Genomic DNA, 25,619 nt, shown 5'->3' on the forward strand with positions numbered 1-25,619 from the left:
TGGGAGGTAAGTTTGAATTGAGAAAAATTGGAGGAAGTGAAGTGTTTTAGATATCTGGGAGTGGGTTTGGCAGTGGATGGAACCATGGAAGCGGAAGTGAGTCACAGGGTGGGAGAAGGGGGAGAAGGTTCTAGGAGCATTGAAGACTGTGTGGAAGGCGAGAACATTATCTCGGAAAGCAAAAATGGGTATGTTTGAAGGAATAGTGAGGCGTGGGCTACAGATAGGGTTGTGCGGAGGAGGGTGGATGTGGTGGAAATGAGATGTTTGAGGACAATATGTAGTGTGAGGTGGTTTGATCAAGTAAGTAATGGAAGGGTGAGAGAGATGTGTGGTAATAAAAAGAGTGTGGTTGAGAGCAGAAGAGGGTGTATTGAAATGGTTTGGTAGCATGGAGAGAATGAGTGAGGAAAGATTGACAAAGAGGATATATGTATCAGAGGTGGAGGGAATGATGAGAAGTGGGAGACCAAATTGGAGGTGGAAAGATGGAGTGAAAAAGATTTGGAGTGATTGGGGCCTGAACATACAGGAGGATGAAAGGCTTGCAAGGAATAGAGTGAATTGGAACGATGTGGTATACCGGGGTTGACGTGCTGTCACTGGATTGAACCAGGGAATGTGAAGCGTTTGGGGTAAACCATTGAAAGTTTTGTGGGGCCTGGATGTGGAAAGGGAACTGTGGTTTCGGTGCATTAGACATGACAGGTAGAGACTAAGTGTGAACGAATGTGGCCTTTGTTGTCTTTTCCTAGCGCTACTTCGCGCAGATGAGTGGGGAGGGGTTGTCATTTCATGTGTGGCGGGGTGGCGATGGGAATGATTAAAGGCAGACAGTATGAATTATGTACATGTGTATATATGTATATGTGTGTGTGTGTGTGTGTATATATATGTATATGTTGAGATGTATAGGTATGTATATGTGCATGTGTGGACGTTTATGTATATACATGTGTATGTGGATGGGTTGGGCCATTTCTTTCGTCTGTTTCCTTGTGCTACCTCGCTAACGCAGGAGGCAGCGACAAAGCAAAATAATATATATATATATATATATATATATATATATATATATATATATATATATATATATATATATATTTATATATATATATATATATATATATATATATATATATATATATATATATATATATATATATATATATATATATATATTTTTTTTTTTTTTGTCGCTGTCTCCCGCATTTGCGAGGTAGCGCAAGGAAACAGACGAAAGAAATGGCCCAACCCACCCCCATACACATGTATATACATACGTCCACACACGCAAATATACATACCTACACAGCTTTCCATGGTTTACCCCAGATGCTTCACATGCCGATTCAATCCACTGACAGCATGTCAACCCCGGTATACCACATCGATCCAATTCACTCTATTCCTTGCCCTCCTTTCACCCTCCTGCATGTTCAGGCCCTGATCACACGAAATCTTTTTCACTCCATCTTTCCACCTCCAATTTGGTCTCCCACTTCTCCTCGTTCCCTCCACCTCCGACACATATATCCTCTTGGTCAATCTTTCCTCACTCATTCTCTCCATGTGCCCAAACCATTTCAAAACACCCTCTTCTGCTCTCTCAACCATGCTTTTTTTATTTCCACACATCTCTCTTACCCTTACGTTACTTACTCGATGAAACTACACATTGTCCTCAAACATCTCATTTCCAGCACATCCATCCTCCTGCGCACAACTCTATCCATAGCCCACGCCTCGCAACCATACAACATTGTTGGAACCACTATTCCTTCAAACATACCCATTTTTGCTTTCCGAGATAATGTTCTTGACTTCCACACATTCTTCAAGGCTCCCAGGATTTTCGCCCCCTTCCCCACCCTATGATCCACTTCCGCTTCCATGGTTCCATCCGCTGCCAGATCCACTCCCAGATATCTAAAACACTTTACTTCCTCCAGTTTTTCTCCATTCAAACTTACCTCCCAATTGACTTGACCCTCAACCCTACTGTACCTAATAACCTTGCTCTTATTCACATTTACTCTTAACTTTCTTCTTTCACACACTTTACCAAACTCAGTCACCAGCTTCTGCAGTTTCTCACATGAATCAGCCACCAGCTGATATATATATATTATATATATATATATATATATATATATATATATATATATATATATATATATATATATATATATTATCGCAAACGCGGGAGACAGCGACAAAGTATAAAAAAAAAAAAAAAAAAAAAAAAAAAAAAAATATATATATATATTATCCCTGGGGATAGGGGAGAAAGAATACTTCCCACGTATTCCCTGCGTGTCGTAGAAGGCAACTAAAAGGGGAGGGAGCGGGTGGCTGGAAATCCTCCCTTCTCGTTTTTTTTTTTTCTTTTTTTAATTTTCCAAAAGAAGGAACATAGAAGGGGGCCAGGTGAGGATATTCCCTGTAGGGCCCAGTCCTCTGTTCTTAACGCTACCTCGCTAATGTGGGAAATGGCGAATAGTATAAGAAAAAAAAAATATATATATATATATATATATGTGTGTGTGTGTGTATGAGTGGATGGGCCATTCTTCATGTTTCCTGATGCTACCTCGCTGACGCAGGAAACAGCGATTATGCATAATAGATAATGATAAAATATAACCACGATTATAGAAAAAACTACTATGGTTTTGTATACAAAACTTAATTGCAAAGCCACTGCACAGATCATACTCAAGCTTAAAGGATTTTATTTCTGTTTTAAATACTGTATGCAAACTGTTATATTTTTTAAATTTCCCAAATCAGAGGATATCTTATGTTATATCTTTAGCATTAAGAGAACATGAATGAACCACAGTGTTTGTAATTTTTTTGCATTCTTCTTTGTAGCCTAGATTTAGGAAGGTAGCAGACTCATCACTGGGCCACTTCATGATTTCTATTTTGTCTGGAATGTCAGCATTACCTTGTTTTCTTCATGGGGGATGCCATGGTGCAATAGAATCCAGTGCATGTTTCATTAATCAGAGATGTAGTATGAAATTGATTAAAAAATAAGAAAAATTTGTGAGTGGAGCAACTTTGCAACACAAATATTTTTCTTCCATATCAAAGACAGTAAGTATGATGGTTAAATACTGCATAGAGAAGACCATACTTAGAACAATTGGTGTTTTTGATCCAGGAACTTAATTTCAGCTTATCTATGGTGTGGCACAAGATACCAAAGATCCTCTTTCACTGTAGTTACATATGAATTCTTCAATTTCCCTTCACGTATAGCATACTGGAAGAATGTTGTTGTAAACAACTGATTGCAGATGAAATTGAGCAGCATTTCCTTCCTAGTGATGGAGACTCGTCATCCACATCTATTAAAAACCTTATTGACAATAAGGTACATGGATCTGATAAATATTCTGATATTGAAGAATTGTATTTTATTAGCAGCAGTGTTACTCTTTGTAGGAAAGTAGTTCAATCTGTTTTGGCAGCATAAAATTTTTATGTCAAGCTTCACTGAATGAAAGACTACTCTGTGTATGTAAGGTCTTAGACCCAGGAAGCTTGTCCCAAATCTTCATGCACTACATGGTGATTCTATAAACTAGAGAATGAATGTTTTTATGAAGAAAAAGTATGTATTGGGTATATCCTGAAAAAATGTGAAAGAAAAAGATTTGAAAGAAGTTGCATCATCACTCACCTTTGCAAAATGATTGCAGATACTGTGAATATTAGAAAATTAGTGTTTTTGCACTACAAAATGCCTAGCATGTTATGAAAATATGCCTCAAAACAATAGTGGCTTCACCACCAGTACAAGACATGATGAAAATGCTAGAATGTATGGAATTTGTTGCAATTGGTAGTCATAAAATTTGCTCATGCCAGAGGTTTCTTGTTTCTCCGTGGATAAATTATGGCCTATCTCAAGTGTTATGTGGTTGTTGTCTTTTTCCTTTATTGTATTCTTTCAAACTATAAGAAAAACACTTTATTTTTCTAGATAAACTTCCATTTTTCAGAGGCAGGAGTTTTTGTCTGCCTAAAGTTTTATTTGAAGAGGATAATTCAGAACAGAATTATTTTAATGTTTCAAAGACATTATCATTATGAGGAAAATCTGTAATCAAAGTCACTGCAATAATTTGATAAGTATGTCAGGAGATTTATTCCTACATAATCACAGTTTTGTCATTGATTTTGACATAATATTTTTGATTAATGATGATAAGAGATTTAATCAGTTTTGTCATTGATTTCGACATAATATTTTTTATTAATAATGATAAGAGATTTAAAGCAACGATGCTAGCAGTCAGTAAATGAATGAATGAAGCTGTTCATTTGGTGCTACTTTACCTTTGTGCCATGAAATCATAAAGCTGTGGTTTGCCATATTATAGTTGTGCCCCTGTAACTTAGGATCTAACAGCCTCATTTACATTATGATTATTGAAGAGACTGAATCCAAATTTTAGGAGGTAAGATGTTTTAAAACCCACCTGTCTCAGGTGCTTAAATGGCTATGCTTACAGTAGAGAAATGGTTTTTCATGCTTCAAAACATGTATTTTGTTTTGAGTGCTGTAAAGGGCTTATTGGATACAGGCGTATGATTTTTTGATGCTTTAAATTACATGAAAATGACAAGCACTATCTTACTGTAACTCCTCTTACTTTCTTTCATTACGGTAATCCCTGCAACTTTTCTGAAGACTTGATTTCAGTAGCACCTGCCATGAACAGTCAAGTTTTTTTTTCACTTCAGATTTAAAGCAACGATGCTAGCAGTCAGTAAATGAATGAATGAAGCTGTTCATTTGGTGCTACTTTACCTTTGTGCCATGAAATCATAAAGCTGTGGTTTGCCATATTATAGTTGTGCCCCTGTAACTTAGGATCTAACAGCCTCATTTACATTATGATTATTGAAGAGACTGAATCCAAATTTTAGGAGGTAAGATGTTTTAAAACCCACCTGTCTCTGGTGCTTAAATGGCTATGCTTACAGTAGAGAAATGGTTTTTCATGCTTCAAAACAAGTATTTTGTTTTGAGTGCTGTAAAGGGCTTATTGGATACAGGCGTATGATTTTTTGATGCTTTAAATTACATGAAAATGACAAGCACTATCTTACTGTAACTCCTCTTACTTTCTTTCATTACGGTAATCCCTGCAACTTTTCTGAAGACTTGATTTCAGTAGCACCTGCCATGAACAGTCAAGTTTTTTTTTCACTTCAAAACATGGCTTTATTTGAATTCAGCTTAATGTGTTCCTTCTTTGTATTGTCCTTTACATTATATTTTGTAAAGAGTAATATGTGTTAAATCTAAGATTATATTTTTGAAATACTAACATATGATTTATATTTTTATCAAATATTGAATTATTTAGGGTGAAGAGTTTGTTGGGTTGATCCCATTGGTACGTCAGTACCTAGGAGCACTAGATTTGGATGCCGACACAGCATGCACCATTGGTCAGTACTTAAATTTCATCAGTGCTCGAGCAGCTGGTACTGCAATGACGACAGCCACATGGATGAGGAACTTCATCATGTCACACCCAGAGTACAAGTAAGTACATGGATTTGTTTTCTTGCTCATTAATTCTTCACTTATTTTACATAGCTGTTAATCCAATGACAGCTATCAACTTTGCTGACATAAGATGATCATTATTATGAATTCATAAGAAAATGACAATTGTATTGGAAAGTGAACTACATTGGTCATAAGAAAGATACAGGTTAAATGGAAGGATATATTGTAAATATAGTAAAATGTGCCAATATGATTATAATCCTTTATGGATTATCAATGTATCCAGTATGCTAGTTGTCACATTTTAGGATATATATTGTATAATCTCTTGCATTCATCCTGACATGCACAACTTTTAACACATACTTTTACATGCAATTTCATTTCTCACCCTCATACCCCCTTGCTCTTTGTCTTCTCACCCTCAGTTTTCCTCGTCTTCCCTCCATGTACCATGAAATGCACTTTGACATCTTTTTAATACAGATGTTTTTGATATGCTCTTACCCCATCAAGCCTTTGTTCTACATTTTTCACCTACTCTTTTCTGTACCTCTCACATACATTCTTATTTTTTCCACTCTTCTTAAAATTATTCCCATGTAGGTCTTACAGTCTTATTGTCATATTACGCCCCTGAAATTTTGAAAGTGTATAATATTAAACCCAGTCAGAGATTTTAATTGTGTCCATTGTAATGGCACAAGTAATTATAGTCTTGTCTCAATTGCTGGTCATTTATGAGGGTCAGTGTTTGAGGGAGTAGAGTTACCAGGAATTTACCAGTGATAGTAAGCACTGATTAGACTTTAGTTTCCCTCGTCTATGCAACTGTCTTTCATAGACTGGGGCATGCATTTTTTTTTCTTTAACCCCTTTCAATAGGAGTCCTGACCTTCATCCATCTGCCACTTCATTGCAGGTCCTGACTTTTGAATTTCAAACTTGGCATCTTTAAGATAATGCCAGTTTCAGTGGATAGGTTACAGAGTTACCAGAGGCCTTGAGCCACACCTATGTGATTAAACAAAAGGCTTGAGGGCTTAGTTACCTTTTAGATGTCAGAGGAATGAGCATAATGATTGTGGACAATATGTGGTATGAGGAGGGTTGATCATATAAGAAATGATGGGATAAGAGAGAGTTATGGTATCAAGATGTCTATATGAGAGTTAAATAGGGTGTGCTGAAGTGGTATGGACAAAAGTAATAGCTAAGTGAAGAAAGGATGACTAAGAGGGTATAATACTTTCTTTTTGTATTTAGCACTAAACAATGTTTTATGTTTCCATTAGCTTCTTACAAAATTTTCTTTGAGTCATTTTCATGTTTCTTTTGTTGTGAGTGGTCCAAGTTTTCATTTACAAATAGGGCAGTAGTTCTCTCAGTATTTTCTTTTTCATTCTTTCAGACTCCTTTAAGAGATATTACTTATTCATGCACTGTATGAGTGCTTGTTACAAGATTTTGCCATAGCACAGGACTGGCACATAATGCTCCGCTGGAAAATCAAGAGTTACCAAATTGGAGGTGGAAGGATGGAGTGAAAAAGATTTTGAGTGATCAGGGCTTGAACATACAAGAGGGTGAGAGGCATGCAAGGAATAGAGTGAATTGGAACAATGTGGTATACCAGGGTTGACGTACTGTCAGTGGACTGAACTAGGGCATGTGAAATGTCTGGGGTGAACCATGGAAAGATCTGCGGGGCCTGGATGTGGATAGGGAGCTGTGGTTTCGATGCATTACACATGACAGCTAGAGACTTGGTGTGAATGAATGTAGCCTTTTTTGTCTGTTTTCCTGATGGTACCTTGTTGAAGCAGAGGGTAGTGATGCTACTTCCTGTGGGATGGAATAGTGCCAGGAATGGATAAAGGCAAGCAAGTATGAGTATGTACATGTGTATATACGTATATGTCTGTATGTGTATGTATATGTATGTTGATATGTGTATGTATGATTATGTCCGTGTGTGTGGGCATTTATGTATATATATATATATATATATATATATATATATATATATATATATATATATATATATTTTTTTTTTTTTTTATACTTTGTCGCTGTCTCCCGCGTTTGCGAGGTAGCGCAAGGAAACAGACGAAAGAAATGGCCCAACCCCCCCCATACACATGTACATACACACGTCCACACACGCAAATATACATACCTACACAGCTTTCCATGGTTTACCCCAGACGCTTCACATGCCTTGATTCAATCCACTGACAGCACGTCAACCCCTGTATACCACATCGCTCCAATTCACTCTACTCCTTGCCCTCCTTTCACCCTCCTGCATGTTCAGGCCCCGATCACACAAAATCCTTTTCACTCCATCTTTCCACCTCCAATTTGGTCTCCCTCTTCTCCTCGTTCCCTCCACCTCCGACACATATATCCTCTTGGTCAATCTTTCCTCACTCATTCTCTCCATGTGCCCAAACCATTTCAAAACACCCTCTTCTGCTCTCTCAACCACGCTCTTTTTATTTCCACACATCTCTCTTACCCTTACGTTACTTACTCGATCAAACCACCTCACACCACACATTGTTCTCAAACATCTCATTTCCAGAACATCCACCCTCCTGCGCACAACTCTCTCCATAGCCCACGCCTCGCAACCATACAACATTGTTGGAACTACTATTCCTTCAGACATACCCATTTTTGCTTTCCGGGATAATGTTCTCGACTTCCACACATTTTTCAAGGCTCCCAAAATTTTCGCCCCCTCCCCCACCCTATGATCCACTTCCGCTTCCATGGTTCCATCCGCTGACAGATCCACTCCCAGATATCTAAAACACTTCACTTCCTCCAGTTTTTCTCCATTCAAACTCACCTCCCAATTGACTTGACCCTCAACCCTACTGTACCTAATAACATTGCTCTTATTCACATTTACTCTTAACTTTCTTCTTCCACACACTTTACCAAACTCCGTCACCAGCTTCTGCAGTTTCTCACACGAATCCGCCACCAGCGCTGTATCATCAGCGAACAACAACTGACTCACTTCCCAAGCTCTCTCATCCCCAACAGACTTCATACTTGCCCCTCTTTCCAAGACTCTTGCATTTACCTCCCTAACAACCCCATCCATAAACAAATTAAACAACCATGGAGACATCACACACCCCTGCCGCAAACCTACATTCACTGAGAACCAATCACTTTCCTCTCTTCCTACACGTACACATGCCTTACATCCTCGATAAAAACTTTTCACTGCTTCTAACAACTTGCCTCCCACACCATATATTCTTAATACCTTCCACAGAGCATCTCTATCAACTCTATCATATGCCTTCTCCAGATCCATAAATGCTACATACAAATCCATTTGCTTTTCTAAGTATTTCTCACATACATTCTTCAAAGCAAACACCTGATCCACACATCCTCTACCACTTCTGAAACCACACTGTTCTTCCCCAATCTGATGCTCTGTACATGCCTTCACCCTCTCAATCAATATCCTCCCATATAATTTACCAGGAATACTCAACAAACTTATACCTCTGTAATTTGAGCACTCACTCTTATCCCCTTTGCCTTTGTACAATGGCACTATGCACGCATTCCGCCAATCCTCAGGCACCTCACCATGAGTCATACATACATTAAATAACCTTACCAACCAGTCAACAATACAGTCACCCCCTTTTTTAATAAATTCCACTGCAATACCATCCAAACCTGCTGCCTTGCCGGCTTTCATCTTCCGCAAAGCTTTTACTACCTCTTCTCTGTTTACCAAATCATTTTCCCTAACCCTCTCACTTTGCACACCACCTCGACCCAAACACCCTATATCTGATATATAGGATATCCCTGGGGATAGGGGAGAAAGAATACTTCCCACGTATTCCCTGCGTGTCGTAGAAGGCGACTAAAAGGGGAGGGAGCGGGGGGGCTGGAAATCCTCCCCTCTCACTTTTTTTTTTAATTTTCCAAAAGAGGGAACAGAGAAGGGGCCCAGGTGAGGATATTCCCTCAATGGCCCAGTCCTCTGTTCTCAACGCTACCTCGCTAATGCGGGAAATGGCGAATAGTATGAAAGAAAAAAGAATATATATATATATATATATATATATATATATATATATATATATATATATATATATATATATATATATATATATATATATATATATACTATCCCTGGGGATAGGGGATTAAGAGTACTTCCCACGTATTCCCTGCGTGTCGTAGAAGGCGACTAAAAGGGGAGGGAGCGGGGGGCTGGAAATCCTCCCCTCTCGTTTTTTTTTTTAATTTTCCAAAAGAAGGAACAGAGAATTGGGCCAGGTGAGGGTATTCCCTCAAAGGCCCAGTCCTCTGTTCTTAACGCTACCTCGCTAATGCGGGAAATGGCTAATAGTTTGAAAAAAAAAAAAAAAAATATATATATATATATTATCCCTGGGGATAGGGGATTAAGAATACTTCCCACGTATTCCCTGCATGTCGTAGAAGGCGACTAAAAGGGGAGGGAGCGGGGGGCTGGAAATCCTCCCCTCTCGTTTTTTTTTTAATTTTCCAAAAGAAGGAACAGAGGGGGCCAGGTGAGGATATTCCAAAAAAGGCCCAGTCCTCTGTTCTTAACGCTACCTCGCCAACGCGGGAAATGGCAAATAGTTTAAAAGAAAAGAAAGATATATATATATATATATATATATATATATATATATATATATATATATATATATATACATATATTATCCCTGGGGATAGGGATTAAGAGTACTTCCCACGTATTCCCTGTGTGTCGTAGAAGGCGACTAAAAGGGGAGAGAGCGGGGGGCTGGAAATCCTCCCCTCTCGTTTTTTTTTTTAATTTTCCAAAAGAATGAACAGAGGGGGGCCAGGTGAGGATATTCCAAAAAAGGCCAAAGTCCTCTGTTGTTAACGCTACCTTGCTAATGCGGGAAATGGCGAATAGTTTAAAAGAAAGAAAGAAGAATATATATATATATATATATATATATATATATATATATATATGTGTGTGTGTGTGTGTGTGTATGAGTGGATTGGCCATTCTTTGTCTGTGTCCTGGCGCTACCTTGATGATACAGGAAACAGCGATCAAGTATAATAAAATAAATATAACAAAAACACGCCACACAAGTTACATGCTGTTAGGTGTGATGTGTGATATAAAGAGATTATATGTTTGTGGACAATGTCATCATCCCTTTTGTGGGTGAAGCAAAAAGAGAAGACAGCAGCCTAAGTGAAAGGAGTAATGGAACTTGACAGTCGTTGGGTCACTGGCTCATGTAGCAATCACTAACCCTCCCAGTACCCAAGCAGGCATTAGCAAAAATACCTTCCCGGTCAGTGGCTGCCTACCACCTACTACCTTCTTACCTACCCAGAGAGAGAGAGAGAGAGTGAGTGAGAGTTAAGGAAGCATTAACCAGCCTTGATGACTAGAATAATTCCCCTGAATACCATATACCACCTTGAATGAGTCATTCAGTACTCTTCAGCTTTTGACTCAATTTTGTCTGGAAAAAAAATAAAGCCAAAAAACAGTCTTTGACAATATATATTGTTATACAGTAGTATGTGATCTAGAGTGCAAGGTATAAATTGATGAAAGGTATTTGAAAATTTCTAGATCATTATTCTTTATACTTATTTACTTTATTATACTTTGTCACTGTCTCCTGCGTTAGCAAGGTAGCGCAAGGAAACAGACAAAAGAATGGCCCAACCCACCCACATATGTATATACATACATGTCCACACAAGCACATATACATACCTAAACATTTCAACATATACATATATATACATACACAGACATATACATATATACACATGTATGTAATGCATACTTGCTGCCTTTATTCATTCCCGTTGCCACCCCTCCACACATGAAATAACCCCCTCCCCCTGCATGCACGCAAGGTAGCGCTAGGAAAAGATGACAAAGGCCCCATTCGTTCACACTCAGTCTCTAGTTGTCATGTATAATGCACCGGAACTACAGCTCCCTTTCCACATCCAGGCCCCACAAAAGTTTCCATGGTTTACCCCAGACACTTCACATGCCCTGGTTCAATCCATTGACAGCACATTGACCCCGATATACCACATCGTTCCAATTCATTCTATTCCTCGCACGCCTTTCACCCTCCTGCATGTTCAGGCCCCGATCGCTCAAAATCTTTTTCACTCCATCTTTCCACCTCCAATTTGGTCTCCCACTTCTCCTCGCTCCCTCCACCTTTGACATATATATCCTCTTTGTCAATCTTTCCTCACTCATTCTCTCCATATGACCAAACCATTTCAAAACACCCTCTTCTGCTCTCTCAACCACACTCTTTTTATTACCACACTTCTCTCTTACCCTTTCTTTACTTACTCGATCAAACCACCTCACACCACATACTGTCCTCAAACACCTCATTTCCAACACATCCACCCTCTTCCGCACAATTCTATCTATAGCCCACGCCTCGCAACCATATAACATTGTTGGAACCACTATTCCTTCAAACATACCCATTTTTGCTTTCCGAGATAATGTTCTCACCTTCCACACATTTTCCAACACTCCCAGAACTTTCGCCCCCTCCCCCACCCTGTGACTCACTTGTTTCCATGGTTCCATTTGCTGCCAAACCCACTCCCAGATATCTAAAACACTTCACTTCCTCCAGTTTTTCTCCATTCAAATTTACCTTCCAGTTGACTTGTCCCTCAACCCTATTGTACCTAATAACCTTGCTCTTATTCACATTTACTCTCAGCTTTCTTTTGTCACACACTTTACCAAACTCAGTCACCATCTTCTGCAGTTTCTCACATGAATCAGCCACCAGTACTGTATCATCAGCAAACAACAACTGACTCGCTTCCCATGCTCTCTCATCCATAACAATTGCATACTTGCCCCTCTCATCAAAACTCTTGCACTCACCTCCCTAACAACACTATCCATAAACAAATTAAACAACCATGGAGACATCACACACCCCTGCCGCAAACCAGCATTCACTGAGAACCAATCACTTTCCTCTCTTCCTACTCGTACACATGCCCTAGATCCTCGATAAAAACTTTTCAATGCTTCTAACAACTTGCCTCCCACACCATATATTCTTCACACCTTCCACAGAGCATCTCTGTCAACTCGATCATATGCCTTCTACAGATCCATAAATGCTACATTACAAATGCATTTGCTTTTCTAAGCATTTCCCACATACATTCTTCAAAGCAAACACTTGATCCACACATCCTCAACCATTTCTGAAACCACACTGTTCTTCCCCAATCTGATGCTCTGTACATGCTTTCACCCTCTCAGTCAATACCCTCCCATATAATTTCCCAGGAATACTCAACAAACTTATAACCCTGTAATTTGAGCACTCACCTTTATCCCCTTTGCCTTTGTACAATGGCACTATGCATGCATTCCGCCAATCCTCAGGCACCTCACCATGAGTCATACATACATTAAATATCCTTACCAACCAGTCACGAACACAGTCACCCCCCCTTTTTAATAAATTCCATGGCAATACCATCCAAACCCGCTGCCTTGCCAGCTTTCATCTTCCGCAAAGCTTTTACTACCTCTTCTCTGTTTACCAAATAATTCTCCCTAACCCTCTCACTTTGCAAACTACCTCGACCAAAACACCCTATATCTGCCAACCTATCATCTAACACATTCAACAAACCTTCAAACTACTCACTCCATCTTCTCACATTACCACTACTTGTTATCACCTCCCCATTTGCCCGCTTCACCGATGTTCCCATTTGTTCTCTTGACTTACGCACTTTATTATATGTAGTAGAAAAGTTTGGATCACTGTATTTATGTTGAAAATAGCTTGTTAAGTACAGGTGGTGAATGTTTATTGTCCTTTCATGTCACTTTCAGTCTTTTGTGAAATATATATTTTCACTCTTACAAATATACTGCTTAAAACTATTAAAACTAAACCTGGATGAATCAGTTTATGAAATTTGCTATGGTAATAATGATGTTTCTTATATTCACAGACAGGATTCTGTTGTGACTGATGGGATTGCCTATGACCTGATTATTGCTGCCAGTGAAATAACACAAGGCAAACAAGAGTGTAAAGAGCTGCTTGGTGGCACACCGAAAACTAAAACATCTGAGGATATACCAAAAGCTATGAAGAAGATCATACAAATGACATGCTTAGCCCCACGCAATGCTGAGTAACCATCCAATTCCATTTGAATTCCTAGCACTACTGCCAGACCATAAATCATGATAAATGAAATATATAGGTATGGGAAACCAGCACAGATGATTATGCTGAAGCACTAACAGTATATATTCAGTAGAAAATTATTTTTCCTTCGTTATCATTAAAAATTATTAGGGGTTATCTGGTTAGTAAACAACCACAAGATATATAATGCGAAGGACTTATCATGCTGCTGCTGTTAATGACATTGAAAATTACAAGATCTAGAAACATAGTTTACTGCTCCAAGGAAGTTTCAGATGTTTCAAGGATTTATTGCAGTGTTCATTGCTGAATTCTGAGCTGGACGATATTCAACCCCGGAAGTGAAAGATCCTTATTAGTATATTACATGGTCAAATATGTCACTTCACTCAAAATAGGGTGCTGCTATCATTGTCTTTGATGGTCTGTTGAAATGTCTGTGTCGAAAATGCAAGAGGCTATTACAGCTGAAGAAATTGGAGAAGAGATTCTTTTTCTGATAGTGTAATAGTACAGTAAAAGGTAGAGGTCTAAGAAATTTCATCCACTTTAAGGTAGGTACTGTATAATATTCAGAAAATTCACTCATGGAATCTCTAGTTATGTAATGACAGGCCTTTGTGTGGTAATGGTTCTCTATATGACAACTGTTACTTGGTGAAACCTTAATTGTACAGTAACTTATATATCTGTAGTCAAACCAAGGATTGTAGTACTATTGTAAGGCTGGTTAGTGAAAAAACTTTCCCATTTTATGACCAGAAAAGTTAGGTGAAGATTATTTTTCTAATTTATTGCAATTTTAATTTTTAAAGCATATTGCACCTAATTATATAGGATACTGAATTAACCCACGGTACTCTGTGCTCACTGCAAAATCCTTGCAATCATTAAGAAAAAAATTGGGAAGTGACAGGAGGATTTTTTCCCTAAAGGTTTTAAGGAATGAGTACAAGTGATTACATGGTGAGTGTAGTCTTCAGATAATTGAGTGCCTAACATAAACTATACTTAAGTTGGTCATTTCATACCTTGGCACTAAATCAGGTAAAGGTGAAGTGTTGATTATCTGGTAAGTTGTATTAAGTCAGTGAAAAAAGAGGAGCCACTGAAGGACAAAGTTCCTTAAGGGAATGGCAGTTTTGTTTGTAATATGAAGAGTATGTTGATTATGTTATGTATTTTATGGCTTAAGTTTTGGAGAGACCTTAAATTGTAGCGTTGATAAATTTTAGGCAGCCTAAATATTTATCTTTACAGGAAGTCATTTGCATGCAGTACCAAATAAAGATATATTAAATGTTGACTTTAAACCTTAAATGCTGGTTAACTGGAGTTGATCAAAAATAAGGTCTTAAGATTTTGTTTCTCATTATACTATGAAAGAAATATATGTAAGTGTAACTGATATGTGCAGAAAAGTGAGCAAACATAACTTATATGGCCATGGTATGGTACTGATAAACTTGTGAATATGCTGATAAAGGCAGTTGTTGGATGTTGGGTCAAAATATTGTTGGGGGAATTTAGACTAAGCTCACAAATATTAGTGCTCATATATAATAATTTGTCTGATGATGACTCCTTTCATTTAAGGGTTCAGCAAAACTGTTCAATAGGTAAAAATTGAATGAAATAGTTTTAAAGAGTTGATATTACAGTAACATTACAGAAATACTCATGGATCAAGTGTAGCATGTGATAGTCATGTGCTGTCTTTAAAAAGAGCATTACTGCCTTCAGTGGAAAGAAAAATAGTTCAGTGTATAGTAGGTATATGTTTTGCCATAAGTTATTTTTTCAGCAGTGATGAAAAATAACTGATGTGATGATATTTATTTCAGTATTCTCTAGTGCTTTTGATATTATTGAATACTAATCATACGTACATGAAAAATATATAATCCTGGGTTTTTAGAGCAAAAGTGAAGAATTTTAGAATATTCTGAGATGTGTTCATGTGTGTTCTCAACACTTAAAGCTGAGGAATCCATGTTCCAGAGCAAAGAAAAGAGTGTTTAATTTCCATAAATTTAAGCTGACCATAGATTTTTGTAAGTTTTTGTGGCAGAGCCACTAAAGTGCTAAACATAGGCAACTTTGACTCATCATTAATTCTAATGTTCCTGGCAGCATGAAGTTTGGTGGCATGAAACCATGACAGTTTTAAAAGTAGGAGTCCACATCATCAGTTGCCTTAACTCCTAAAATCAAAGCCCCCCCAAACATTCAGGCAGCCCCCCACCCCATTGGTTCATCAAAAAAATTTAAAAATATTTTATTGGGCACCACATATTCCCCTCAAGCATTTCATTTCCGACACATCCACCCTCTTCCATACTTTTACATCTGTGCCCCATGCCTTGTGTCCATACGATACAATCAGGAAAACTACATCATCAAATAAACCTATTTTTGCCCTTACAGTCAGTGACCTGTCTCTCCACAAACTCCTCAATGCTCTCTATTTCCTTTCACCCTCTTGCATATTTAAGCATTGATGCCCCAGAGCCTCCTTTCCCCATCCCTCTGTCTCCTCCTTCGTCTCTCCCTCCCCCATTCTATCTCTCTCTGACTCATAGTTCTCATCTGTCAGTCTCTCTCTACTCATCCCTTCCATTTGCCTGAACCAACTCAATTCATCCTAGTCAGCTGTCAGTCGGTACTCTCATTGCTGCAGATTTCACACACTCATTTCTTATATGATCATCCTTACTCAAGCTACATATTGTCCTTTGGCATTTCACTTTCAGAATATTCACCCTTTTCCTTTCCTTTGCATTCAAGACCCAAGACTTAAATCCATACATTTAACACTATTGCAGTTAATATCCTTCAAACATACCCATTTTTTGGAGTAATAAGCCTTCAAACACAGCCATCTTTGCCCTTATTGATACTGACCTTTCCTTCCACAAACTCCTAATTCATCTAGGACCTTAATACCCTCTTCCAGTGTGACATTTCAGCCTCCATGATTCTATCCATTGTTACATCCATTCCATGGTACCTGAAGCACTTCACACCCTCCCCATTTAAAATCACACTCAAACCATCGTGTTTATCCCCTCTGTTACACTTCATTACCTAACTTTTGTTTTCATTTACTTTCCTCTTTCTTTTATGCATACCCCCACCATAGTCACGTCATCTGCAGAGCACCTGATTTAAATCTCTTGCTCCTACACCTCCAGCATAGCAAAGACCTACCCTTTGTTGCAAGACATACATTTACTTACCTCACTACCCCATCCCTAAGGTAAAAAAAGTCTAGCTGTATTCAGGAGCTTGCCAGTTACCGTGCATTTCCATAGCACCTTTCAAAGGGTATATCTGTCAGCTGTATCATATTCTTTTTTTCAGTTTCATACATGTCATATATGTAATTTTCATTATCTCCCAAGTATTACTCAAAGGGAACACCTGGCCCACACACCATTGGTCTTTTCTGAAATGATAATGCTTCTCCCAAATCAAGTGCTCAGTGCATGACAATGCCCTCTCAGTCTCCATTCACCCTTACACCACATCATGCATACTTAACAAACATATTGCTCTGTAGTTCAAACACTTATTTTTGTTCCCATTGCCTTTAAACAATGGCAACAAGACCTCCGGCACCTCACCTGGAGTTGAACATGCATCATGTGACCCAGGTGACCAATGCACATTGCCACCTCATACAAAAAAAATCAATTTAATCTTATCCATTCTCAATACTTTACCACATTTCATGTAGTGTGTGATTTTTTCCTCTTTTACCTATCCCACCTCCCAATCATCTAACACAACTGTCCTTCAAAATATTCACTCCTTTTTGAAAACATTCCCTTATTCTCTGTTCTCATCTTTCATATGCTACCTTTTTCAGCTCTTGTACCTTCTGCTTCTGTCTCCTGTACTCCTTCCAATCATACTTCTTTCCCATAGATTTTGTTCACACAACTACCTTTTCTCTTTTACAAGTGATTTAACTCCATAATTCACTTCCTTTTCTCACTCGTTCATATTCCACCTTCTGGATGCTACATGCTCCACACAAACACTACTCTTAAACAGCAGCAGCAGAAATTGTGAAATGCCAGCTGATTTATGACATTACCAACTTATAGAGTTCTCTTTTGACATATAGTGGGCTTCAGAAAATATTCTGCTCTCCTCAGTACCTCCTACAATTACCATAATAGATACATATACCTTGACTGCTCACATTAAATGTACAGGAACATTGGAAAATGCAAAGATTGTGGGATGACCTATATTATGAAGAGGAACACTTATGAAATGTATCGGCTGCTTAGGAAAACAGAATAAGTGGTGAAAGGTAGAAGTGAATTATTTGGAAAGTGATTTCATCAGGAGTAAAGAGAAATGGGGCAAGTACAGGACCCTACCACCTGCATCCCCATCAATCTCATGCTTGGCTTTTGTGCAGTCACATAGAAAAATTTTCATACCAAGTGATGTAAGAATGGTGGGATGAAGAAGTAAGATTATTAGTCAAAGAGAAGAGAGGCATTTGGACGATTTTTGCAGGGAAATAATGCAAATGACTGAGAGATGTATAAAAGAAAGAGGCAGGAGGTCAAGAGAAAGGTGAAAGAGGTGAAAAAGAGGGCAAATGAGAGTAGGTGTGAGAGAGTATCATTAAATTTTAGGGAGAATAAAAAGATGTTTTGGAAGGAGGTAAATAAAGTGCGTAAGACAGGGGAACAAATGGGAACATCAGTGAAGGGGGCTAATGGGGAGGTGATAATAAGTAGTGGAGATGTGAGATGGAGTGAGTATTTTGAATGTTTGTTGAATGTGTTTGATGATAGAGTGGCAGATATAGGGTGTTTTGGTCGAGGTGGTGTGCAAAGTGAGAGGGTTAGGGAAAATGATTTGGTAAACAGAGAAGAGGTAATAAAAGCTTTGCGAAAGATGAAAGCTGGCAAGGCAGCGGGTTTGGATGGTATTGCAGTGAATTTAATAAAAAAGGGGGTGACTATATTGTTGACTGGTTGGTAAGGTTATTTAATGTATTTATGATTCATGGTGAGGTGCCTGAAGATTGGCGGAATGCTTGCATAGTGCCATTGTACAAAGGCAAAGGGGATAAGAGTGAGTGCTCAAATTACAGAGGTATAATAGAGTTGATAGAGATGCTCTGTGGAAGGTATTGAGAATATATGGTGTGGGAGGAAAGTTGTTAGAAGCAGTGAAAAGTTTTTATCGAGGATGTAAGGCATGTGTACGTGTAGGAAGAGAGGAAAGTGATTGGTTCTCAGTGAATGTAGGTTTGCGGCAGGGGTGTGTGATGTCTCCATGGTTGTTTAATTTGTTTATGGATGGGGTTGTTAGGGAAGTAAATGCAAGAGTTTTGGAAAGAGGGGCAAGTATGAAGTCTGTTGGGGATGAGAGAGCTTGGGAAGTGAGTCAGTTGTTGTTCGCTGATGATACAGCGCTGGTGGCTGATTCATGTGAGAAACTGCAGAAGCTGGTGACTGAGTTTGGTAAAGTGTGTGGAAGAAGAAAGTTAAGAGTAAATGTGAATAAGAGCAAGGTTATTAGGTACAGTAGGGTTGAGGGTCAAGTCAATTGGGAGGTGAGTTTGAATGGAGAAAAACTGGAGGAAGTGAAGTGTTTTAGATATCTGGGAGTGGATCTGGCAGCGGATGGAACCATGGAAGAGGAAGTGGATCATAGGGTGGGGGAGGGGGCGAAAATTCTGGGGGCCTTGAAGAATGTGTGGAAGTCAAGAACATTATCTCGGAAAGCAAAAATGGGTATGTTTGAAGGAATAGTGGTTCCAACAATGTTGTATGGTTGCGAGGCGTGGGCTATGGATAGAGTTGTGCGCAGGAGGATGGATGTGCTGGAAATGAGATGTTTGAGGACAATGTGTGGTGTGAGGTGGTTTGATCGAGTGAGTAACGTAAGGGTAAGAGAGATGTGTGGAAATAAAAAGAGCGTGGTTGAGAGAGCAGAAGAGGGTGTTTTGAAGTGGTTTGGGCACATGGAGAGGATGAGTGAGGAAAGATTGACCAAGAGGATATATGTGTCAGAGGTGGAGGGAACAAGGGGAAGAGGGAGACCAAATTGGAGGTGGAAAGATGGAGTGAAAAAGATTTTGTGTGATCGGGGCCTGAACATGCAGGAGGGTGAAAGGAGGGCAAGGAATAGAGTGAATTGGAGCGATGTGGTATACCGGGGTTGACGCGCTGTCAGTGGATTGAATCAAGGCATGTGAAGCGTCTGGGGTAAACCATGGAAAGCTGTGTAGGTATGTATATTTGCGTGTGTGGACGTATGTATGTACATGTGTATGGGGGGGGTTGGGCCATTTCTTTCGTCTGTTTCCTTGCGCTACCTCGCAAACGCGGGAGACAGCGACAAAGTATAATATAAAAAAAATAAATAAATAATATATATATATATATATATATATATATATATATATATATATATATATATATATATATATATATATATATATATATATATATATATATATATATATATATATATATATTAATATATATATATATATATATATATATATATATATATATATTAAGGGGAGTGGGGGAGGAATGGGATGTATTTAGGGAATCAGTGATGGATTGCGCAAAAGATGCTTGTGGCATGAGAAGAGTGGGAGGTGGGCTGATTAGAAAGGGTAGTGAGTGGTGGGATGAAGAAGTAAGAGTATTAGTGAAAGAGAAGAGAGAGGCATTTGGACGATTTTTGCAGGGAAAAAAATGCAATTGAGTGGGAGATGTATAAAAGAAAGAGACAGGAGGTCAAGAGAAAGGTGCAAGAGGTGAAAAAAAGGGCAAATGAGAGTTGGGGTGAGAGAGTATCATTAAATTTTAGGGAGAATAAAAAGATGTTCTGGAAGGAGGTAAATAAGGTGCGTAATACAAGGGAGCAAATGGGAACTTCAGTGAAGGGCGTAAATGGGGAGGTGATAACAAGTAGTGGTGATGTGAGAAGGAGATAGAGTGAGTATTTTGAAGGTTTGTTGAATGTGTCTGATGACAGAGTGGCAGATATAGGGTGTTTTGGTCGAGGGGGTGTGCAAAGTGAGAGGGTTAGGGAAAATGATTTGGTAAACAGAGAAGAGGTAGTAAAAGCTTTGCGGAAGATGAAAGCCGGCAAGGCAGCAGGTTTGGATGGTATTGCAGTGGAATTTATTAAAAAAGGGGGTGACTGTATTGTTGACTGGTTGGTAAGGTTATTTAATGTATGTATGACTCATGGTGAGGTGCCTGAGGATTGGCGGAATGCGTGCATAGTGCCATTGTACAAAGGCAAAGGGGATAAGAGTGAGTGCTCAAATTACAGAGGTATAAGTTTGTTGAGTATTCCTGGTAAATTATATGGGAGGGTATTGATTGAGAGGGTGAAGGCATGTACAGAGCATCAGATTGGGGAAGAGCAGTGCGGTTTCAGAAGTGGTAGAGGATGTGTGGATCAGGTGTTTGCTTTGAAGAATGTATGTGAGAAATACTTAGAAAAGCAAATGGATTTGTATGTAGCATTTATGGATCTGGAGAAGGCATATGATAGAGTTGATAGAGATGCTCTGTGGAAGGTATTAAGAATATATGGTGTGGGAGGCAAGTTGTTAGAAGCAGTGAAAAGTTTTTATCGAGGATGTAAGGCATGTGTACGTGTAGGAAGAGAGGAAAGTGATTGGTTCTCAGTGAATGTAGGTTTGCGGCAGGGGTGTGTGATGTCTCCATGGTTGTTTAATTTGTTTATGGATGGGGTTGTTAGGGAGGTAAATGCAAGAGTTCTGGAAAGAGGGGCAAGTATGAAGTCTGTTGGGGATGAGAGAGCTTGGGAAGTGAGTCAGTTGTTGTTCGCTGATGATACAGCGCTGGTGGCTGATTCATGTGAGAAACTGCAGAAGCTGGTGACTGAGTTTGGTAAAGTGTGTGAAGAAGAAAGTTAAGAGTAAATGTGAATAAGAGCAAGGTTATTAGGTACAGTAGGGGTGAGGGTCAAGTCAATTGGGAGGTGAGTTTGAATGGAGAAAAACTGGAGGAAGTGAAGTGTTTTAGATATCTGGGAGTGGATCTGTCAGCGGATGGAACCATGGAAGCGGAAGTGGATCATAGGGTGGGGGAGGGGGCGAAAATTCTAGGGAGCCTTGAAGAATGTGTGGAAGTCGAGAACATTATCTCGGAAAGCAAAAATGGGTATGTTTGAAGGAATAGTGGTTCCAACAATGTTGTATGGTTGCGAGGCGTGGGCTATGGATAGAGTTGTGCGCAGGAGGATGGATGTGCTGGAAATGAGATGTTTGAGGACAATGTGTGGTGTGAGGTGGTTTGATCGAGTAAGTAACGTAAGGGTAAGAGAGATGTGTGGAAATAAAAAGAGCGTGGTTGAGAGAGCAGAAGAGGGTGTTTTGAAGTGGTTTGGGCACATGGAGAGAATGAGTGAGGAAAGATTGACCAAGAGGATATATGTGTCGGAGGTGGAGGGAACGAGGAGAAGGGGAGACCAAATTGGAGGTGGAAAGATGGAGTGAAAAAGATTTTGTGTGATCGGGGCCTGAACATGCAGGAGGGTGAAAGGAGGGCAAGGAATAGAGTGAATTGGAGCGATGTGGTATACAGGGGTTGACGTGCTGTCAGTGGATTGAATCAGGGCATGTGAAGCGTCTGGGGTAAACCATGGAAAGCTGTGTAGGTATGTATATTTGCGTGTGTGGACGTGTGTATGTACATGAGTATGGGGGGGGGTTGGGCCATTTCTTTCGTCTGTTTCCCTGCGCTACCTCGCAAACGCGGGAGACAGCGACAAAGTATAAAAAAAAAAAAAAAAAATATATATATATATATATATATATATATTATTATTATATTATTTTATTATACTTTGTCGCTGTATATGGCAGTTGAGGGAATAATTGGTATACATGGGGTGTTCAGTGTTGTAAATGGAAATGGTGAAGAGCTTGTAGATTTATGTGCTGAAAAAGGACTGATGATTGGGAATACCTGGTTTAAAAAGCGAGATATACATAAGTATACTTATGTAAGTAGGAGAGATGGCCAGAGAGCGTTATTGGATTACGTGTTAATTGACAGGCGCGCAAAAGAGAGACTTTTGGATGTTAATGTGCTGAGAGGTGCAACTGGAGGGATGTCTGATCATTATCTTGCAGAGGCTAAGGTGAAGATTTGTATGGGTTTTCAGAAAAGAAGAGTGAATGTTGGGGTGAAGAGGGTGGTGAGAGTAAGTGAACTTGGGAAGGAGACTTGTGTGAGGAAGTACCAGGAGAGACTGAGTACAGAATGGAAAAAGGTGAGAACAATGGAAGTAAGGGGAGTGGGGGAGGAATGGGATGTATTTAGGGAATCAGTGATGGATTGCGCAAAAGATGCTTGTGGCATGAGAAGAGTGGGAGGTGGGTTGATTAGAAAGGGTAGTGAGTGGTGGGATGAAGAAGTAAGAGTATTAGTGAAAGAGAAGAGAGAGGCATTTGGACGATTTTTGCAGGGAAAAAAATGAAATTGAGTGGGAGATGTATAAAAGAAAGAGACAGGAGGTCAAGAGAAAGGTGCAAGAGGTGAAAAAAAGGGCAAATGAGAGTTGGGGTGAGAGAGTATCATTAAATTTTAGGGAGAATAAAAAGATGTTCTGGAAGGAGGTAAATAAAGTGCGTAATACAAGGGAGCAAATGGGAACTTCAGTGAAGGGCGCAAATGGGGAGGTGATAACAAGTAGTGGTGATGTGAGAAGGAGATAGAGTGAGTATTTTGAAGGTTTGTTGAATGTGTTTGATGATAGAGTGGCAGATATAGGGTGTTTTGGTCGAGGTGGTGTGCAAAGTGAGAGGGTTAGGGAAAATGATTTGGTAAACAGAGAAGAGGTAGTAAAAGCTTTGCAGAAGATGAAAGCCAGCAAGGCAGCAGGTTTGGATGGTATTGCAGTGGAATTTATTAAAAAAGGGGGTGACTGTATTGTTGACTGGTTGGTAAGGTTATTTAATGTATGTATGACTCATGGTGAGGTGCCTGAGGATTGGCGGAATGCGTGCATAGTGCCATTGTACAAAGGCAAAGGGGATAAGAGTGAGTGCTCAAATTACAGAGGTATAAGTTTGTTGAGTATTCCTGGTAAATTATATGGGAGGTAGTAAAAGCTTTGCAGAAGATGAAAGCCGGCAAGGCAGCAGGTTTGGATGGTATTGCAGTGGAATTTATTAAAAAAGGGGGTGACTGTATTGTTGACTGGTTGGTAAGGTTATTTAATGTATGTATGACTCATGGTGAGGTGCCTGAGGATTGGCGGAATGCGTGCATAGTGCCATTGTACAAAGGCAAAGGGGATAAGAGTGAGTGCTCAAATTACAGAGGTATAAGTTTGTTGAGTATTCCTGGTAAATTATATGGGAGGGTATTGATTGAGAGGGTGAAGGCATGTACAGAGCATCAGATTGGGGAAGAGCAGTGCGGTTTCAGAAGTGGTAGAGGATGTGTGGATCAGGTGTTTGCTTTGAAGAATGTATGTGAGAAATACTTAGAAAAGCAAATGGATTTGTATGTAGCATTTATGGATCTGGAGAAGGCATATGATAGAGTTGATAGAGATGCTCTGTGGAAGGTATTAAGAATATATGGTGTGGGAGGCAAGTTGTTAGAAGCAGTGAAAAGTTTTTATCGAGGATGTAAGGCATGTGTACGTGTAGGAAGAGAGGAAAGTGATTGGTTCTCAGTGAATGTAGGTTTGCGGCAGGGGTGTGTGATGTCTCCATGGTTGTTTAATTTGTTTATGGATGGGGTTGTTAGGGAGGTGAATGCAAGAGTTTTGGAAAGAGGGGCAAGTATGAAGTCTGTTGGGGATGAGAGAGATTGGGAAGTGAGTCAGTTGTTGTTCGCTGATGATACAGCGCTGGTGGCTGATTCATGTGAGAAACTGCAGAAGCTGGTGATTGAGTTTGGTAAAGTGTGTGAAAGAAGAAAGTTAAGAGTAAATGTGAATAAGAGCAAGGTTATTAGGTACAGTAGGGTTGAGGGTCAAGTCAATTGGGAGGTGAGTTTGAATGGAGAAAAACTGGAGGAAGTGAAGTGTTTTAGATATCTGGGAGTGGATCTGGCAGCGGATGGAACCATGGAAGCGGAAGTGGATCATAGGGTGGGGGAGGGGGCGAAAATTCTGGGAGCCTTGAAGAATGTGTGGAAGTCGAGAACATTATCTCGGAAAGCAAAAATGGGTATGTTTGAAGGAATAGTGGTTCCAACAATGTTGTATGGTTGCGAGGCGTGGGCTATGGATAGAGTTGTGCGCAGGAGGATGGATGTGCTGGAAATGAGATGTTTGAGGACAATGTGTGGTGTGAGGTGGTTTGATCGAGTAAGTAACGTAAGGGTAAGAGAGATGTGTGGAAATAAAAAGAGCGTGGTTGAGAGAGCAGAAGAGGGTGTTTTGAAATGGTTCGGGCACATGGAGAGAATGAGTGAGGAAAGATTGACCAAGAGAATATATGTGTCGGAGGTGGAGGGAACGAGAAGAGGGAGACCAAATTGGAGGTGGAAAGATGGAGTGAAAAAGATTTTGTGTGATCGGGGCCTGAACATGCAGGAGGGTGAAAGGAGGGCAAGGAATAGAGTGAATTGGAGCGATGTGGTATACCGGGGTTGACGTGCTGTCAGTGGATTGAATCAAGGCATGTGAAGCGACTGGGGTAAACCATGGAAAGCTGTGTAGGTATGTATATTTGCGTGTGTGGACGTATGTATATACATGTGTATGGGGGTGGGTTGGGCCATTTCTTTCGTCTGTTTCCTTGCGCTACCTCGCAATCGCGGGAGACAGCAAAAAAA

General features: G+C 39.6%; 1 protein-coding gene across 4 annotated transcripts in view; it reads left to right on the forward strand.

The window, feature by feature from the left end:
* Gclc (glutamate--cysteine ligase) overlaps positions 1–15,094 on the forward strand; it is an 87,044-nt gene extending 71,950 nt beyond the window's left edge. For all 4 annotated transcript variants that reach the window (XM_071675456.1, XM_071675459.1, XM_071675458.1 and 1 more), the window contains exons 10-11: positions 5,391–5,572; positions 13,592–15,094. In XM_071675456.1, the coding sequence (XP_071531557.1) occupies positions 5,391–5,572; positions 13,592–13,781 (372 nt within the window). In that variant the 3' untranslated portion in view covers positions 13,782–15,094. The remainder of the gene's footprint in view (positions 1–5,390; positions 5,573–13,591) is intronic.
* Positions 15,095–25,619: the final 10,525 nt, after the last annotated feature.

The sequence above is a fragment of the Panulirus ornatus genome, chromosome 21 (genome assembly GCF_036320965.1).
Source record: "Panulirus ornatus isolate Po-2019 chromosome 21, ASM3632096v1, whole genome shotgun sequence".
Lineage (NCBI taxonomy): Eukaryota > Metazoa > Arthropoda > Malacostraca > Decapoda > Palinuridae > Panulirus > Panulirus ornatus.